This window comes from Hemicordylus capensis, chromosome 16 (genome assembly GCF_027244095.1).
Source record: "Hemicordylus capensis ecotype Gifberg chromosome 16, rHemCap1.1.pri, whole genome shotgun sequence".
Taxonomy (NCBI): domain Eukaryota; kingdom Metazoa; phylum Chordata; class Lepidosauria; order Squamata; family Cordylidae; genus Hemicordylus; species Hemicordylus capensis.
Window position 1 is genome coordinate 15503985 of NC_069672.1, and position 20040 is coordinate 15524024.

Sequence of the window (20040 nt, forward strand, 5' to 3'; positions counted from 1 at the left end):
TGTAGTCTCCCATTCATATGCAAACCAAGGTGGACCCTGCTTAGCTAAGGGGACAATTCATGTCTTCTACCACAAGACCAGCTCTCTTCCTTGTCTCCAATGTCTTGAGGGACATGTTTATGTGCACATTGGCACACTCTCAAAGATTACGAGTGGGCAGGCTTCAAGCTGGTCAGATCAAATTTGTTATTTACTGAAACCCAAAGTTCGTCAGCAAGAGGTGGACACAACACGATGGCTCCCGGTCAGAGCCAATTCCCTGTGTCACCCCCAAGAGCTGTTGTGAACTGTTAGCTTGAAAAGCCGTTTAGATTCTAGTGCAAAACAAAGCACACTGGAATGAGCTGATGAATGCACCAGTTAGTACAAATCTCTACCTGAGTGGCTACAGGACAGGATTCGAACACATAACTCCAAAACTGGACAGCAGGGAGTACAAAGACCTGCTCAAAGGCCGCCAATTAATATGCCCATTTTACAGGTGAGGAACATGGAGGCTGAGAGGGGAAACCCTAGCACAAGGCCAGCCAGGGCAGGGTGTGTGTGTGTGTTTGACTTGCAGTTTTAAAAAGGAACCAATTTCATCAACACCTTCAAATATAAACACCCAGTTTAAGGATGGGAATGCCGAGGCTCAGAGAGACACAAGTTGCCTGCAGGGATCCCGCAAGACAGCTGAAGTGTTCTGTTGCTATGGTTAAATCGCAAGGGCTCAGAAATCCTTGGAAGTGAGATGAAAACCTAATAAGAAATACTTTCCAGTCTCTGGGCACGTGGAGAGTGTGCTTCCATTCTGTGCACGATTACAGCTACCTATTTCCCGGACCCTAGCTTGCCCTTTGAAGAGGTGTCGTGGATGACTTTATTTAATTTATAAACCGCCTCTCTCCAAGGGCTCTAGGCGGTTCACAAAAAAATTATTAGTTTGTTTTACATATTGACATACTGCCCAAAGCTCACATCTCTGGGCGGTTTACAAGCAAACAGCACAGATGAAAACAAGACGGAAACATCTTATTTTTGCTTCCCCCGCTTGAAAATAAAATGTCCGCATGCCCTAGAAGAAGAAGAAAAGACTCCTGGTTTTTAAGTATTAGCTGTTTTGTAGAAACCAAAGAGACAAACACGAATCTGAACGGTTTTAAATTTGCTTTTATGTTGTTTTAACTTGTTGGTTTTAAACGGTGTTAGTTTTTGCATTTTACTTGTGCACCGCCCAGAGCTTTTGCATGGGGCGGTGTAGAAAGGTAATAATTAAATCCAGCTCCAGCCCTGCCTCTGGAAGCAGAAAGGGGCTGTTCCCACGACGCCGCCCTGGAATCTAGCGAAGGAACAACAACTCCCACCAGGCAGTGGGGCGCGCCCGTCGCAGGGGCGATGACGTCAGGGGCCGGGCGCTCCCCTTCTGACGATGCCCGGGGCTGGGTTCCTGCTAGCAGCGCAGGGAGCAAGAAGGTGAAGGTGAGCAGGGCAGCAGGGGCCGGCAGGGAGGCAGGCAGGGGGAAGACACGTGTCAGCGGGTACAGACATTACAGGCAGCACCGCAGGCTTCTCCCTCCCCCTCTACACGCTCGTGTGAACGGGGTCTGGAGGAGGAGAGGCAGGCACTCACGCGTGTGGAGGGGGAGTGGGGCCGGGCGTGGCAGTCTGTCACCTGCCCCACATGTGCTCTCCAGCCCAGGCCAGGTGAGTCTAGTCACCTGTGCGAGGCAGGTGGCCCCTGGGGGCGGGCGGCTCATTGCACCCCAAGCCTGTGCCTCGCAAGCGCTTGCATTGCTTCTTGAGGGGGCGTCCACGCAGCAGGTTAGTGTCTGTGTTTTAAGTTTGCAGCCGGTTTGGGGGCACGCCCTGGCCAGAACTGGCGCACAGCGGGGTGGGCATTAGTATTGAAACCAATAATAATAGAGAGCAAGAAAAGAAAAAAGGAGGCGGTGTCTTCAGGGGTGCACCAGGCTGCTGCACATGATTGTGGACTGCAGCTGTGCCCGGGAGATTCCCGGTGCTCCAAGAAGGGGGCCAGAGGGGGGCGCGTGGCTGACCCACAGAGCTTTTTCCAAGTCCTGGATCTGTTTCTCTGCTTGCGGCACCCAGGGGGGAAGCGGAGACGTGAACCATGCTAGGCTTGTGAGAATCCAGCCCGCCTCTTAAAAGTAAGTTGGGAAACAAGTGTGTGTGAGAGGGCGGGTGGGAAGAAACGGAGAGGTAATTTTGCCATTGTTTAAAAGGCAGAACGAAGCGAGAAAGACGAACGTTATGTGGTACACGCAGACAGGTGTCTGCACACGCGTTCCTGGTTAGTATCGTGGTACGTATCCACCCCTGTCACGGTGGACTTCTGAACATTTCTTTTATTATATACTTGTTTATTTAACATATTTTTATACTGCCCAAAATTTACATCTCTGGGTGGTTCATAACAAAGTAAAAAACAGAAGCATTAATTAAAACAACAGAACAAGGAAAAAGTTACGATGTTACAAAACTTAAAAGATTTAAAATAATATTTTAATAACAGTATTAAAACTGTTAAAACAATATTTAATTAAAAGCCTGGGTGAACAGGTGCGTCTTTAAAGACTTTTAAAAAGCTGTCAGAGATGGGGAGGCTCTGATTTCAGCAGGGAGCGCATTCCAAAGCATTGGGGCAGCAACAGAGAAGGCCCGTCCCCGAGTAGCCACCAGACGGGCTGGTGGCAACTGCAGACGGACCTCTCCCGATGATCTCAATAGGCAGTGGGGCTCGTGAGGAAGAAGACGTCCTCTTAAATACTCAGGGCCCAAGCCGTTAAAACATGGAGGTTTTAAGAGGAGAGTTGGCCTTGGGGTAACAATTTAATGTAAACCGCCCTGATTTTAATGTAAACCACCCTGAGCCTTTTGGAAGGGCGGTATAAAAGTTAAAAAAATAACAAAAAACCAAGCATGAATTGTCCTCCTGCTGAGCAGGGTCTGGCCTGCTTTGCATTTGAATGGGAGACAACATGTGTGAGCCCTGTAAAAGAGTCCCACTCTGGGAAGAGCACCTGCCTGCTCCATGCAGAAGGTTCCACGTTCCCTCCTTGGCGGCATCTCCAAGAGAGGGCTGAGAGAGACTCCTGCCTGCAACCTTGGAGAAGCCGCTGCCAGTCTGGGAAGACAGTACTGAGTGAGATGGACCAAGGGTCTGACTCCGTATCTGGCGGCTTCCTATCTCCATAAAAGGAAACGAAGGAGGAGACCAGAGCCAGAAGGAGACTTCAGATCCCCGGGTCTCCCTGTCACCATGTTAGAAGTCAACGTGTGCTTTTAAGAGCACGGATCCTGATTTCCTGAGGCCACGTCCCTTTGGCATGCAAGTCAGCAGCTCAGCAACTGCCCGCTCCTTAATGAAAAAATGCTCATTTGGTTCTGAGCCCGGGTTGTGTGACAGCCAAGGGATTAATCGGAGGAACGCGCTCTGCCTTTCTTGGAGGCATCCACATGATCCAATTGCTTTTCACGGCCTCTGTCTTGGCCGCGTGGGGTAGTTGAAGACCAGATTGAGAGGTCTCGGTGCTGTGGAAAGGGCGTGCCTTCTGGGGAGGGGAGGAGCGCGGTTTTAAGAAGTGAGACCTTCGCGTCCTTCTAGCTCACCTGTAAATCTTGTCAGCATCATCCTGGGAATCTGTCCATCCTGAAGGGCCCACAGCAGGTCCTCAGTGGGAGGGCACCTTATGCTTTAAGAGCAGCCCTGCTGGACCAGGTCCAAGGAAGCCCATCTAGTCCAGCATCCTGTTTCACACAGTGGCCCACCAGATGCCTCTGGGGAGCCCACAGGCAAGAGGTATATGCCTGCCCTCTCTCCTGCTGTTGCTCCCCTGCAACTGGGATTGAGAGGCATCCTGCCTCTGAGGCTGGAGGTGGCCTATAGTCCTCCGACTAGTAGCCCTTGATAGACCTCTCCTCCACGAAGTTATCCAAACCCCTCTTCAAGCCATCCAGGTTGGTGGCTGTCTCCACATCTTGTGGCAGAGAATTCCAGAGGTTAATTATGCGTTGAGTGAAAAAAACTTCCTCTTGTCAGTCCTAAACTTCTTGGCAATCAGTTTCATGGGATGACCCCTGGTTCATTTCTCTCTAATCTCTCTGTATCAACTTTCCCCACACCGTGCATGATTTTATAGCCCTTGAACATGGCTCCCCTCTGTCATCTTTTGTTTTCCTTAACAAAACAGCCCCAAGTATTGTAGCCTTGCCTCTTAAGGAAGGCTTGGCATGCACACGATCCCAGTTCATCCCTGGCAGCATCTCCAGGTAAGGCTGGGAAGGACCCTGTTTGAAATCCCGGAGAGCCACTGCCAGTCAGAGCAGACAGTACTCTGCTAGCTGGACCAAGGGTCTGACTCCAAATGGCAGCTTTTTTGATATTTTTTTTTACTTTGCATGCAGAAAGTCCTGGGTTCAATCCCTGGTAGCATCTCCAGGTATTTGTTTATTATGTATTTTAAAAGTTTACTGGGTGGTACTGGGAATGCCCCCTGGTTGCAGCTCTGGTGAACTGCTGCCAATCAGTGTCCGGCCTCCAGAGGTCAATGGCCTCTCTGAATGGACTTCCCATTCCATAACTAACGTAAGAATGCCGGATCCAACCAAAATCCATTAAATCCTGCATCCTCGTAACAGTCGGATGCTGTGGGTAAACTTCCCAGCGGGATGTGATGATGGTCTTCCCTTTGTCCTCGGCGCTTGCAGTTGCTATACTGCTCCTGTACATGGAAGCTCAATCATCCCGACTAATCTCCACATTACTTTTTTTAAAAAAGTAATGGAGGAGATCACAGAGGAGATGCTGTCACGGCCCCGGGATTTTGCTTTTCCGCAGGCTAGGCACATGCGTTCACTGGGAGGCGTAAATTGCCGCGGGCCAAATGGCCAGCTGGGCCTCTCGATCTGTTGATCTCACTCTCGGCTTCTCTCTCCCCTGCCCGCCAGCGAAATGTCCGTGCTGTTCACCGGCTCCAAATCCATCGTCGCCACCAAGAAGGACAAGAGACACATGGCGGAAGTCAACGCCTCCCCGCTCAAGCACTTCGTCACCGCCAAGAAGAAGATCAACGGCATCTTCGAGCAGCTGGCTGCCTACGTCCAGGAGAGCGCGGCGTTCCTGGAGGGTAGGTGGTCCTGTTGACCCCCCACCCCACCCCTGGCTGAATTGTCAGTCGCCCCTTCCGCTTGTAAGGCATGGAAAACGGCAAGCTGCTTGAGGCAGAGTCAGGCTATGGGTCTCTCTAGCCCAGTGCTGTCTACTCTGACTGGCAGCAGCTCTCCCCAGGGTGGGGTTATTGGCTCGTCTAGCTCAGAGCTCTCTGTCTGCTCTGACTGGCAGCAGCTCTCCAGGGTCAGGTTATCAGCTTCAGGGCTATCTACTCTGACTGGCAGCTGCTGATTTCCAGAGTCGGATTATCAGCTCATCTAGCCCAGGACAATCTACTCTGACTGGCAGCAGCTCCCTAGGGCCGGGTTATTGGCTCGTCTAGCTCAGTGCTCTCTGCTCTGACTGGCAGCAGCTCTCCAGGGTCAGATGATTGGCACATCTAGCTCAGGACTGCGAACCCTTCCTTGCAGAATCTCTCTAGGCTCTTTCCAGGCTCTTGCTATCTTGGAAGAACTCCTTTTTTACCCACCGAGCGATGAAGCCTCCGCCTAAGTAGATTTTGGCTCATAAAAAAGCTGCCTTTTGTGAAATTAGGCCACTGGTTCCACGGTTGTCTGCTCGGACCAGCAGCGTTCCTCCGGGATTTTGAGCAGGGAGGGGTCTTTCCCAGCCCTGTTTTCCAAGGAGCCTTCTCCCTGGAGATGCTGCCAAGGAGTGAGCCAAGGAGATGCTGCCAAGCAGATGCTCCGTCACCGAGCATTTTCCACCAAGTCAGAGGGTCCATCCGGTACCGTCCGCTCTGACCGGCAGCAGCTCCCCAGGGTCATCCTGAGCTCTGGAGTCTCCGGGGTCTGGACTCTGTGCCCCCTGCCTGCGTGCCAGGCGCGAACCCCTCCCCTGCGGTCTGAAGGCGGCTTCCTTTCGGTTTTCCAGAAACGCACAAGAATGTGGAGCTGGACCCCGTCACGACGGAGGAGCAGGTGCAGGAAGTCAAAGGCTACCTCTCCAAGGTCAGCGGCATCGGCGAGGTCCTGGCCCGCCGCCACATGAAGGTGGCTTTTTTCGGGCGGTGAGTCAGAGGCTGGGACAGGGGTGTGTGTAGGGTGGGGGGGAGGAGGAGGAGGGCTGCTTCATCTCCAGCCGGGGCAGGAATGTGGCACCCAGGGCAGGCCCTGGCAGCTGTTCGTGGGCGTGCGCTTGCCTGCCTTCCGCCCAGAAATGCAGCCTGCATGCATCGTCTCTGCCAGTGCATGCCCGATTGACTTAGTCACTCTCTTTATATATATCTCTATCTATATTCTTGCCTGGAAAACTGAGCTGGCCGTGGAGAGAGGCCGGGACTTTTGAGCTGGCCGTGGAGAGAGGCCGGGACTTTGTAGCCCCTCCCCAGGCTCAAATCGGTGCTCAGCTCGGTGTGCTAGGAAGCTGCTTCCTACTGAGTCAGAGCTCTGCTCCACCGAGCTCGGCGTTGTCTTCACTGACTGGCAGCAGCAGGGTTCTCGATGGGGTCCTTCTCAGCCCTGCGCAGAGATGCTGCCAGGGATTGAACCCGGGGCCTTCTGCATGCCGAGCAGGGTGCCTACATTTTCCTTTTAAAAAAAAATTATTTTGTAATTTTGTGTGTTCAACTTTAAATGAATTATTTATTGTTTGTTTGTTTAAAATATTTATTATACCCCGCTTCTCCAGTGCACTGCTGCTCAGGGCGGCTCACGACAATAAGAGAGACACCAGATACAATAAAAGTAATAAAATTAACTCATTTAAACAAACAAGAAGTTGTCAGATTTAAAAACCACGATCCTTATTCGGTTCAAATTAAAACTGAGAATTATTTTTTTTAAAAATTCAGTTCAAATTAAAACTGAGAATTATAAAGAAAAGCCCCCCTCTCTCTCCCCCAGTGGGACAGCTCCACCCACATCCATACAGTTCCAAAGCCATCCTGGGGATGCTCAGCCTTGTCCTGTGCGCCCCTGAGCACACCTGTTTCCTATTCGCAGGACGAGCAACGGGAAAAGCACCGTCATCAACGCCATGCTCTGGGATAAGATCCTCCCCTCCGGGATTGGGCACACCACGAACTGCTTCCTGCGTGTGGAGGGGACAGCCGGACACGAGGCCTTCTTGCTCACTGAAGGATCCGAGGAGAAGAAGAGCGTCAAGGTAAGCGTGTCCCATTGGCAAACAGAAAACTAGAGTCGTGTGTCGCTTGGCGGTGGAGAGGGCCTTGAGGGAGATGGGAAAGAGGGAGTCCTTCATGGAATGCATAAATAGCTTGTGGAACTCATGGCCACAAGATCCAGCAACAGCTGCCGATGGCTTTTTGGAGGGGCTAGACAAATCGGTGGAGGTCTATCAAGTGCTGCTGGCCGTGGTACAGAAATAAAGCCTCCAGGTTCAGAGGCAATCTAGCTGGGAAAAGCTGTTGCCTTCTCACCCTGAGTGTGGGCTTCCTGGGGGGGGAAATAGCTACCCACTGTTGGAAGCAGAACACTGGTTCTTGTGTCTTTAGATTAACATACCTCTCGTTCTGAGCTGTAGCCAGAATTAGTAGGAATGATCTCTGTTGATTTGTCAGTCCGTTAACGACAGCGATTGATACTATGGTGGTTGAAAGCCATTTTCTGACCAAGGAAAGCGCCTTTAACTTCCTCCGCTTTCCTCTCTTCTGCATCAGACAGTCAACCAGTTGGCCCACGCCCTCCATCAAGATGAGCTCCTGACGGCTGGCGGTTTGGTCAGTGTTATGTGGCCAAATTCCAAGTGCCCCCTCCTCAAAGATGACCTGGTTTTGATGGACAGGTGAGTCTCTCTCTCTCTCTCATGCACGCATGCGCGTTCGATGCTGTACAAACAACAGAAATGTTCAGTGGTCTGCCCTGGTCTGCATCGGGAGCAAATGGATTTTCCGTTGCTTCTGAGCGCAGGACTAGAACCAAGAAGAAGCAGCTTCAGACCAGGAGGAAGAGTTTCCTGATTGTGAGAGCTGTTGGACAGTGGAACTGCCTGCCTCATGTTGTGGTGGTCTCTCCTTTGCTGGAAGTTTTCAGACAGAGGCTGGGCAGCTGTCTACCAGGCAGGCTCCAGCAGATTCCTTCACTGATCAGCGCTGGGGGGTGGGGGGGTGGATATGGACTAGATGACCTCCAAGGGTCCCTTCCACTTCTAAAAATCCTATGATTCTTCAACGTTTTTTGCTTCCTCCTGCGTTTGGCATCGGCGTGGCTTAGCAGGAGTTAATCTGTAAGCCGATGCTAAACCCTCCGGCCTGCTAATTGCAGCTTGCTCGGACATCTCAGCGGGCGATTTAGCTAATTGCTTTAGCGGCTTGCTGCTTTTCAAAGCTGTCCAGACCTGTCCCTTTTAACCTCCACCCCCTGGCCCCCAAACAAAAGCAGCTAAGCTTATTGTTCAGTTGCACATTTTTTATTTGTGCTTCTCGAGGCATCAGATTGTCAGAGGGAGCAAGGGTTTTGTGACAATTCAGTTCCTTTCAGGAACATAGGGAGCCTCCATATCCAGAGGCAGTCTAGCCCTGAGTACCAGTCGCCGAGCAGCCACAGCAAGAAGTGGCTATGGTCTTCCAGCCCTGCTTCAAGAGGAGTTCAGGAGGGGCCCTTATTTGATGGGAGGGGGCTGTTCAGTGAGGCGGCTGGCATTTTTAACAGCCTCGGTTCCTGTGAATGCATTTAGCCCTGGCATCGACGTCACCACCGAACTGGACAGCTGGATTGATAAGTACTGCTTGGATGCCGACGTGTTTGTCCTGGTGGCCAACTCAGAGTCCACCCTGATGCAGACGGTAAGGTCCCATCTTTGGGTTCACTCTCTTTCATTTGGATTTTGGTGAAGCCTTTTCCAATTTTGGTGAAGCCCTTTCCCAGGCAGAGGGGCGAGGCGGGGCCCCGTTCGTGGTGAGGAGTCCCGGGCAGGTTCCCCGCAATGCCCGCGTGGGTGAGGCCCATGAACAGCCAAGAGGATGTTGCCAGCTGGGTAGTCTGTTTGTGCACTTTTTCTCTTCTCCTGGCTGCTTTGAGGGCCTTCAGAACGGAGAGAAAAGCAGGCTAGAAGCATGTCAACGTGAGCACACTACAGTCAGGGCTGTGCTTATTTTGTATTTTTTAAAAATAAAAATAATAAAATAACGTCTGCACCGAAGACGATTCGATTCGAATCGTGTGCCAAGAAAAGCTGGCAACGGGGACCTATATACCTGCTCTTGGCCCCACCCCTTTTGTGCCGTCCAATCACACCAGTCGTGGGGCGGGGCTGGCTTTTCCTACCATTAACTCACGAGTTGCCAGTGTCCTTATCACGAGCTTATGCTCCCTGAAGCCTGCCCTGTCTTGCCTCTAGGGAGGGCATCCTTTTGCTGATGGACAGTTGGGTGGAGATTTGGGGGCTGCAGAGTTCATCCCTCTGCCACCTCTTTGCGTGCTGACCCTTTGGTTTTGGCCCTCTTTGCTTTTTAGGAGAAGCAGTTCTTCCACAAAGTGAACGCACGCCTGTCCCGGCCCAACATCTTCATCCTGAATAACCGCTGGGACGCGTCTGCCTCTGAGCCGGAATACATGGAAGAGGTGAGCGTTGCTAGGAAATCTGTCTTGTCAGCCAGAGCAGGACTTCCCAACCTGTGGTACTCCAGATGTGGCAGGACTACAAATCCCATCAGCCCCCCACTACACTCTTTTTGTGGCTGAGGATGATGGGGGTTGTTTTAATACCCATACACAAATGTATTGTTTTAATATTTCGGTCGGAAATCTGCCCTCTTGAGTAGAGCAACTGGGAGAGCTCTGCTCCAGGTGCCAACACCAGCTGAGGCCCATTTCTCAAGCACGCGGGACGGGGCCTTCTCAGTTATGGCCCCCAGGCTGTGGAACTCGCTCTCAGCTGAGCTGCGTGGTTCCCTCTCTCCCAGCCTTTAGGAGGAAAGTGAAGACAGTCCTTTATTTATTCAGGCTTTTGGCCAATGTGCTGTTGCTTGCTCTTCTTAAATTTTTTAGCTGCATTTATTTCTTCTGCTTTTTATGTTTGAATTGCTTTAATCTTCTCCTTAACTGCCCTGGGGTCTTAGGACGAAGAGCAGTATATAAACATAAACAAACTATGAATAAAACCTTCCTTTTTAGGTACGGAGGCAACATATGGAGCGTTGCTCCAGCTTCTTGGTGGATGAATTGGGAGTAGTGGATCGGGCACAGGCGGGAGACCGCATCTTCTTCGTTTCCGCCAAGGAAGTGTTGAGCGCTAGGATCCAGAAGGCTCAGGGGATGCCCGAAGGAGGTGAGAGAGAACCGCCGTCCTCCTAGCTAGTCCTTCCAGTGGGGCAGAGGCTGCTTCAGCTGTCCACAAAAAAAGAGATCACGGGTGCCTCTCAGGGGAAGGGTATTTTGTGCTCTTGGGGCCATGACGGAAAAGATCCTGCTTTGTATAGAGCCCAGCTTTGCCTCTGTGTAAGATGACATCTGAAGCAGGACCACTCTCATCAAGCTGAATTTTGGTAGGGATGTGCACAAATTTTGCTTGCTCAATTAGAATTAAAACCATTAAATAGAGTGGAGATGGGCTCAAATCGATTCGAATTCGCCCAAAGGTGAATCTCTGCTCTGTTCGATGGTTTCGGACGTGAGCCGATTCGAATTCGATTCGAGTGAAGTTGGTGCACATCCCTGAATTTGGGGGGATTGTCTGAAGATTCACAATCCTGTCGTCTTCCTCCTAGGTGGTGCTCTGGCAGATGGGTTCCAGGTGCGGATGTTTGAGTTCAAGAACTTTGAGAGAAGATTCGAGGCGAGTACCACTGTCTTAAGTGGCATCCCTACTGACAGATGAGGTGGCTTTATACTTGGAGCCAAAGCTTGGCCCCCAACCAGAGCTGGTGGGTTGATACACCCACTCCGGAACTCTGCATGGCATCTGGCCACCCTTTTCTTGTGTAGCTGGTTGTCCCGTCCATCTGATTGTGTCCCCTGAGATCCCACCTTCTTCTCAAATTGGACTCTGGTGGTTGCTGCTAAAATGCTCCCTTTCTGCCACTCTGAAACTAAGAGAAAATCAGAGCTGCCCCGTTTCCAAATTTGAGGCAAGAATTATGTTTAATATGTTTATATACCGCCTCTAAAAAAAGTCTCGAAGTGGTTTGCAATCAAACAAAACAGCCAAGGATTTTAAAAACAAACATTTCAAATGTATACAAAATTAGGTTTCAGACAATAAATCAATAAAAAGGTTTACTTTTAGGCTGATGCCCAAGTCATGAGGGGACATTTGAGGGTCTTTAATGATATCATAGGAGCATAGGAAGCTGCCATATACCGAGTCAGACCAGTGGTCTATCTAGCTCAGTACTGTCTACCCAGACTGGCAGCGGCTTCTCCAAGGTTGCAGGCAGGAATCTCTCTCAGCCCTCTCTTGGAGATGCTGCCAGGGAGGGAACTTGGAACCTAGATGTTTTTCCCAGAGCGGCTCCATCCCCTAAGGGGAATATCCTACAGCGCTCACATTAAGTCTCCCATCCAAATGCAAATCAAGGCAAACCCTGCTTAGCAAAGGGGACAGTTCATACTATCACCCATCTAGAATGCCCTACTCTTGACTTCCCCCTGATTTTGGCCAAATCAGAGCCTTGATGCGGGCTGTAGAATCTTTATTTTATTGCTTCCTTCCTTTTATTCCTTTTGACACAGGAATGCATCTCGCAGTCGGCAGTGAAGACAAAATTTGAGCAGCACACGGTCCGAGCCAAGCAGATTGCAGAAGAGGTCCGGCATATCATGGACTCTGTGCACGTCGCTGCCCAGGAACAGAGGTGAGCTGCTGCCAAATTTCTGCCTGCAGATGGGTAAAGAGCAGACGAGGCAAGCGTTGTGTTTCCCAGAGAAGGTGTGGAGGAGAAAATTTAAAGATGCAGCAGGTCTGGGGCCCAGAATTCGCGTACAGGTAACAGGATGTCAGTAATCCAGTGTTGGACCCTTGAGCGTTGCACAAAATGAAGTGATTTCTCACCAGCATGTCTGACTTATAGGGCTGCTGCATATTTTATCTTGCTCATACAGAATCCTACTGAACGCCTGCTCCTCAAAAGCCTTCTTAGTCAGCGGGCTTCGCTGCTCAGCAGTCTCCCTCTTGTCCACCTTCTCAAAGCTGTTTCAGGGGCCTTTGTATCCCTGCTTAGGCTTGCTGGCATTTTCTGCTCTTGCATAAGTAAGAGCACTCTTGGAAATCTCCGGGATTCCACCGAGTGCAAGGAACTGGACGCAGGCAAGGGGCACCTTGCCTCTCATTCTAACGCACCCATTCTGTGCTTCTCCCTCCTCCAGGATTTACTGTCTAGAGAAGCGAGAGGATCGCCAGGAACGCCTGGGGTTCATTGACAAGCAGCTCGAACTGCTCACCCACGACTACAAGGTCAAGATCAAACTGATCACGGAAGAGGTGGAACGGCAGGTGAGTGATGGGCAGGGGAAGGCCTGGAAACCCAGAACGGGTTCTGTGGGGGCAGTTCTGGGAAATCCGATTTTTTTTCTGTGGCATCATAGCTGTGCAGAGGAGCCTCGGTCCGTAGGCAGTCCCGGATAGGAACTTGCCAAAGTTTCCTGAACAGGAAGGGTTAGAGGGGCAGCTTTTTAGTACCTTGCATAACTCATTTTCCCCCCTTCCCTAGGGGAAGTGGAATAAATTGGGGGAAATCGAGTCAATACACACACAGTTTGCTCAATCTATGTTTCTTCAGTGTTCCCTGTTGTGGAGAGCAGAAATGTTACCCTTTCTCCCAAGAGCAGGGATTGCATAGCCGTGGCCCCAATCCTCTAACCTGTCTTGTCCACACACGGAAAGCAGAGAAAGCTCTAAATTCAGAAACTTAAGGAAAGGGGGCCCCAAAAGGACACTGAAAACCGGCTGTGGCCTGACTCCTGACTTGTCTTCCAGGTGTCTAACGCGATGGCAGAGGAGATCAGGCGGCTCTACGTGTTGGTGGACGATTTCCAGCAAGATTTTCACCCGTCTCCGGTAGTCATAAAGGTTTACAAGAACGTGAGTGCTGGTTCTCTTAGGAGGTTTCAGGTTTAGCAGTCCTGTGTGTGTGGTTGGTTATATTGAATGTTTTAATTCCAAAACTCTAGAGGAGGTTAATAAGTGAGAGGCAAAATAGAAACAACTGTGGAAACGAATCAAAACTTGGCAAGAGGCTCTTGTTTTAAAGAAGTCTTGGTTGGTTGATTGGTTTGGCGCTAAAGGGCTGGGCGAGGGCTGCAACCGGCGCTAAAGGGCTGGGCGAGGGCCACAACCAACTTGCATGCTCATATGGAAATGGGAGTTCCTTGCTTCCTAACAAAGAATAGGAGGTTCGGGTGGGAAGGGCACCCAGGATGCAAACTCAAGGTGGCCCTGTCTCTCTTTCAGGAACTGCACCGGCATATCGAGGAAGGCCTGGGCCAGAAGATGTCGGATCGCTGCTCCAGCTCCATCACAACCTCCTTGCAGACCATGCAGCAGGAAATGATAGGTGAGGAGAAAGCCCTCCTGCGTGGATGGTGGCTGTGCGCCTGCTGTTGTCGGATTTCGCAGCTAGTGGCGGACAAAAGGAACAGGGTGGAAGAGGCTTGGCTGAAGTTGCGGCACCAGGAGAGTTGAGTCCATCCGTTCTGCCTTTCCCTGATGCCCAGAACTCTGTGGCTCCACCTTTTCGCCCTTGTTGCCTGTTTATGCCTGGAGTTCCCTCTCAGAGCCCCATAGATCTTGTGCTCCCTTAAGTAACTCTATTTGTTCTGCTCCTGGGTGGCCCAGAACCTCCTCCCAGAGCCCTGTAAACCTGTTAGTACTTTGAACGGTCCTCCCTTGCGGCCCATTATGCTGGGCATTCCGCCCCACAGCTCCTTTGGGATGACTCCTCTTTTCTCTGTCTCCCCTCCCGTCCAGACGGCTTAAAGCCCCTCCTGCCGGCGTCGTTGAGAGGCCAGATAGACATGCTCCTCCCTCGCCAGTGCTTCTCGCTGAGTTACGACCTGAACTGCGACAAGCTCTGTGCTGACTTCCAGGAGGACATCCAGTTCCACTTTTCTCTGGGGTGGACGATGCTCGTGAACAGGTTCCTGGGACCCAAGAACACGCGCCGGGCCTTAATGGGATATAACGACCAGGTAAGGAGGTTTCCGTAGGAAGAGTCGGGCGGGATTCGGAGCACAGTGGGCCCGTCTCGGCCAGTATCCCATTTCCCACGGTGGCCTTTCAGAAGCCAGCAAAGAACATGGTGAATTCTGGAATGTTGGAATAAATTATGCAAATGGCAGTACTTTTATTTTTACTACTACAACAAATATCTATATACCACTTTTCAACAAAAGTTCCCAAAGTGGTTTAAAGTAAAGTGTACCGTCAAGTCAGTTTTGACTCCTGGCACCCACAGAGCCCTGAGGTTGTCTTTGGTAGAATACAGGAGGGGTTGACCATTGCCTCCTCCCGCACAGTATGAGATGATGCCTTTCAGCACCTTCCTATATCGCTGCTGCCTGATATAGTACCAGTGGGGATTCGAACCGGCAACCTTCTGCTTGGTAGTCAAGCATTTCTCCGCGGCACCACTTAAAGTGACTAAAGCGGTTTACAGAGATATAAATAAATTGGCCCCCTGCCCCCAAAGGGCTCACAATCTAAAAAAGAAACATAAGATAGACACCAGCAACCGTCACTGGAGGGATGCTGTGCTGGGGATGGATAGGGCCAGTTGCTCTCCCCCTGCTAAACACAAGAGAATCACCACTTTGAAAAGGTGCCTCTCTGTCCAGTTAGCAGGGGGTTAGCATTTGCATATATCTTTTTCCCCCCCTCACTTTGCATAATTTTTGTGGCAGCGGCTGCCTCATAGAGAAGCCAAGAGCCATCCAAAGAGCGATGAAACTGCCCATTTATATGGGAGAAACAAGCCTCAGTTTTCCCAGTCTCTAAAATGGGCATCGTCATCCAAATGAATGAAACAACCATTCTACATAGGGCTGGAAGTGCTGGCGAGAGCGTTCCAAAGGTCTTCCAGTTCTGTTGGTTTCTTACGCCTCTCTCCCTTCCTGCCTCCTCCTCAATTAGGTCCAGCGTCCTTTGCCGTTGACTCCCGCGAACCCAAGCCTGCCTCCCCTGCCCCAGGGGTCCTTGACCCAGGAAGAGCTGATGGTCTCCATGGTGACAGGGCTGGCTTCCCTCACGTCCCGGACATCTATGGGCATTCTCGTGGTCGGAGGCGTGGTAAGTCTGAAAGAGAATTTTAAGATGGAGGGCCACAGGAAGCTGCCATATACCGAGTCAGACCCTTGGTCCGTCTAGCTCAGTATTGCCTACACAGGCTGGCAGCAGCTCTCCCAACGTTTCAGGCAGGAGTCTCTCCCAGCCCTCTCTTGGAGATGCTGCCAGGGAGTGAACCTGGGACCTTGTGCATGCCAAGGAGGGGCTCTTCCACTGAGCTGCATCCAGTTGAAATATTACTTCCCCAGTATCCAAGTGGCCCACAGCACAGACACCTCCTTACGGTGGTGGTCGATGCAGGAGCTTTAGTACTTTTTTCCACAACCCTTTCAAACCTCAGTGTGCAACTAGAAAATAACACCCACATGGTTGATTTCAGAAAGAAGGGTTCGGTTTTATTTGGGGTGTGTGTGTGAGCAAGCACTCATTCCACTGCAGTTAGAGTGTTCATGGATATTCTGTGACATCACAGCAGCTCCACCAGTAGAGGGTAAGAGGACTTTTTCCTGCCGTTAGCCGCTGTGTCATTCCGAATTCTAAAAGTGTTTCCTGTTCTCTACCGTGTTCTCGGCTTGTAGGTGTGGAAGGCCGTAGGCTGGAGGTTGATCGCTCTTTCTTTTGGCCTCTATGGGCTGCTGTACGTCTACGAGCGTCTCACCTGGACCACGAGGGCCAAGGAGAGGGCCTTCAAGCGCCAGTTCGTGGAGTATGCCAGCGAGAAGCTCCAGCTCATCGTCAGCTACACGGGTTCCAACTGCAGCCACCAAGTTCAACAGTGAGTCCTTGCACTCACTTTCTGCTTTGGGTGGGAATGTGTTTACACTGCGTGCTTCTTAAACCAGTTTCAGGCCTGATTAAACAGTCTTGCTCTTGGCTGAAGAGCATGGGAACTGTAGTTTTGTAAGGCGAGTGTGTGGGGAAGAGTTACTTTGAAAACTCAGCAGGGTTACAATCCCCATCCCATTGCTTGAGGTTCTCATGATGTCACAGAATGTTCACAAACATTCTCACTGCTCAGCGTTAATCCAGCTTAAAAGCAGTTGTAGTGTAGTGCAGAATTGCCCAGAGAAAACAGTTAAAACAACATATTTTTTCCAACAAAATAACAGCCCTGTTCTTTAATGAAAAAATCTTTTAATCCAAAAACACAATTATAACAGAATATGTTATACGATAACAAAGAAAACGGGTAATGGAGTAGATCCTCGTTAAATTTTGAATCCCCAAAGATAATAAACAGATCCATCGTTGTACAAATGTATCTGCTTTTACATTCAGTTCTGATCTTCTAAAATAAATTAATTTTGTAAGTAGTGGTGCAGTGTTCCAGATCCATTTATACCGATCTGTTAATAAGAATGGTTATGGACATTTCCAAAAAGAGGAAATACAGCAACTTGCCGTTTCCAAAGCGGTTTACACAGAAAAATAAATAATGAATGAATAAGATCGCCCCCTGACCCCCAAGGTGCTTTGCAAAACAGAGAAAAACCACCCTGCAGACTAGCTGTTTTTAGAGGCCGTTTTCTCCAGCATAGTTTGTCTGCTGACTTCTCTTCTGGGTGTCAACTTTTTACCCTGGTTGAAATTTTCAAAGGGAGCTTGCTGGCACCTTTGTTCAGCTCTGCCAACAAGTTGATGTCACGAGGGAAGATCTGGAGAAGGAACTTGCTGCCCTGAAGCAGAAGATTGAAGTCTTGGATACCCTGCAGAACAAAGCCAAGCTGCTCAGGTATGCAGTCTCCGTCACCATGTGGGCTCAGTTTCACCCCCTGCTGGTTTGTTTGGTTTTTAAAGCCTCATTGGTGGGGCAGGTTTCTTGCCCCACGTCCTGTGGTTCCCCGTGAAATAGAGGTTCCCAGTGGCTGCAGTCCTTGGAAAAAGTAGTAACGTGCCTGATTCCGTTACTCTTGGAATCACCCATTTGGTATCTGCAGTTCTAATACGTACTTATATTTAAAAATATTCTATAAATTCATCCGCATGGCTAATCAGGGCACCGTTTTGGGTAACGGAACGTTTCTCTAACGAATTAATGGGTGAACAAGCATCGTAGCCTTAATACAAATGTGTGTTTCTCTCTCGGCAGGAATAAAGCCGGCTGGCTGGATAGCGAACTCAACATGTTCACAAATCAATACTTGCAACAGAGCAGATAAGTGGGGTGGTGGAAGAGGAGAGCAGTCTGTCCTGTTCACCGCTTGCATCTGCTGGTGCAAACCCTCCCCAGCGATGGGACCCTTCGCGGGCACACACAGAAGCGAGTGTCTCCCTCCGCCCCAAGATCGAGCGAGTCCCGCTTCGCCTCCGCATGTTGATTCTTTTCTCTCCTTCTCGGCGCTCTTTGATTTCAGAGCCGTTTCTCCTCCCGCTGGTTTTCTTTAGTTAACAATTTAGCAGGAGAAACACTTTCTGTCTATACGCCGTACAGCTGGGAGGGGGCGATCCGTTCCGATCTCTTCTTAAACCAATAATGAAATGTCAGTCTAAACCTGTGCTGGTTCTGCATCCGCCCCTTCCGGTGGGTTTGGGTTGAAACTTGCCCTCAAGTTCCTTCTCCCCATTCTGTTCTCCATGAATGAAGCTCCCTTGATTCACAAAAACAGAGTCCCTCGTTCCGCAAGGCAAGAGCGCCGCCCGGCCAAAGTTACCCACTTTTAAGTCTCATGGGTTTCTCCCGAGTAGTTTCAGGTTGTACTCCATTTTCTCTCCTCTGGAAATCAGAGGGTCATCACCATGTTTAAGTCTGTCTGGGCCCCAACTACCCCTCTCTGCAAACATGCCCTCAGTCTAGATGGAGGTTTATGCAATTCCACAGAAGCTCAACACCTCCAGTAAGAAATTGTCACTTTCTGGGCGGCCCTCTCTCCAGCATGCTGGTCTTGTGCATCCAAGTACCACCAAAAGTGGCCTCTAGATGTCTCACCTTTCGTCAAGCTCTTCCTGGGTTTCCTAGTGACCTGCAAAATGCTTCTGTCTCCATACTTGGTGACACTCCCTTAAGATTGACGTGTGGCGTCTGGCATTCGACATTACTGGCCAAATACTCTGCGGGGAGGCATAAATCCAAGAGACAAGTGGATTGTTTAGGTCTTCACCCCATCCAAGATGCCCAACACATACACACACACACACACACACTCTCTCTCCTCCTCTCTTCTTGCTCTTTCGTAAATTTCTTCCCCTTGTCTTGATCATGGCTCCTTTCCCCTTAACTCTGCCCTTGAGACGGTTTCCCCCCATTAAAACAGCCCCCTCAAAACTGCTAGTTTGTATGGGGTTAGCAGGACTGCACATGCCTTGATTAACTTATTCTCGCATGCCTGGCTGAGGGTCCCAGGTATGCACACTATGAAATGGGATTGAGGAGCCTCCTAAGGAAAGTTTACGGAATGCTGGAATCCTCTGATTACCCTGCTGTTCGACTTCTGGCTATAGCCTGTAGCAGCGCTTGGTCCCTTTGCTGTTCTCTGTGCCGATTTTTCATTCATTGGTTCGTTTTGCAAGCTGGGCTTAAATACCCCCCACTTCACAGATCCCCGGGGGCTGGGCAGCGGACGGAGTCCTTGGTTGTGGCATTTGCAAAGCTGCAAATGCTGTGATCTTTGGGTGGGTTCTTTGATTTCCTCTGTTTGATGATAACGAAGGACGGCGAGGGGTTTGCTCTGTTCTGAAAGGGTATAGCCCTTCTCTTAAAAATAAAAATCTTGTGCAGGAAACAATGGCTCCCGCCTAGAGGTATACCAGCATTCCTCCATGGAAGTCATTTTGGGTGGGAAGCAACATGGAATCTACGTGGATTCTGACTGTGTGTCACGTGGGCACACGCCAATTGCAACGTCTCCAGGAACAGAACAGTCCAGTAATGCAAATTTCCCCCTGAAGCCAACTCCCCTGGAGTCCTTTTCAAACGTGGACAAATATGGTAGGGGAAACCATAAAACAAAAAGCTCATTTAAAAAGAAGAAGTCTAGCCAGATGCACTTTATTCTTTTTTGTTTTATATTGCTGCTAACGTCACAACTACGTATTGTCGCCTTTCCCCCCTCTTTGGTTGAAAACAGAAGGGTTGTTGGGAAATCCAATCAACGGCGCGAGTTCTCTGTGCTGCATTTACGATGGTAGATGTTTTCCTCCCTCCGCATGGATTTTGTTTCCCTGCTGTACCACTGCAGTTCATATTGGAAACCGGAGTTTAAGAAAAATAATAAAATGAAATGAATTGATCCGTACCTTCCGCCTTCTGTTTTTCTTGTGTGGAAATTGTCGGCAGGCTGCTGGAAGACAAAACTGATTAGCTGTGACAGGGAAATGGAGCCTCTGTTTCTAGAGACTGTCTGCCTCTGGATACCAGGTGCTGGGAGCAAAAGATGGGGGGGGAGCCCCCAGTTCAAATCCTGCTGCATGGCCAGATTCCTGTGTGGGCTAGGTAGGTGTGCGTGTGTGTTAAAGACACTGGAGAAGTTGAGGGGTGTGTGGAAGCATGCACTCCCATTGGGGGCTGGGGCCCTAGATCAGTGGGTGAGAACCTGCTTTGCATGCAGAAAGGGTCCCAGGTTCAGTCCCTGGCAGCATCTCCAGGTAGGGCTGGGAATGATTCCTGCCTGCAACCTTGGAGAGCTGCTGCCAGTCAGTGCTGACAATGCTGAGCTAGATGGATCAAGGGTCTGACTCAGTAAGAGGCAGCT

The 20040-nt window shown here is 50.3% G+C and overlaps 1 protein-coding gene across 3 annotated transcripts; it reads left to right on the top strand.

The window, feature by feature from the left end:
- The first annotated feature begins 10 nt into the window (after positions 1–10).
- Positions 11–19584, top strand: MFN2 (mitofusin 2). 3 transcript variants are annotated; one of them, XM_053280683.1, is made up of 20 exons: positions 11–1461; positions 2092–2150; positions 2226–2305; positions 4951–5129; positions 6047–6182; positions 7117–7279; positions 7794–7918; positions 8810–8918; positions 9589–9696; positions 10249–10402; positions 10842–10909; positions 11806–11927; positions 12439–12565; positions 13049–13153; positions 13523–13625; positions 14039–14259; positions 15200–15355; positions 15931–16127; positions 16950–17084; positions 17442–19584. In XM_053280683.1, exons 4-20 carry the CDS (start codon positions 4955–4957, stop codon positions 17509–17511), a joined length of 2274 nt encoding a protein of 757 aa, XP_053136658.1. In that variant the 5' UTR covers positions 11–1461; positions 2092–2150; positions 2226–2305; positions 4951–4954; the 3' UTR covers positions 17512–19584. The 3 variants fall into 3 exon arrangements, with proteins under 3 accessions (XP_053136658.1, XP_053136656.1, XP_053136657.1); XM_053280681.1 differs by lacking the exon at positions 2226–2305 and having other exon boundaries at positions 1307–1461; XM_053280682.1 differs by lacking the exons at positions 2092–2150; positions 2226–2305 and having other exon boundaries at positions 1310–1461.
- The last annotated feature ends 456 nt before the right edge of the window (positions 19585–20040 follow it).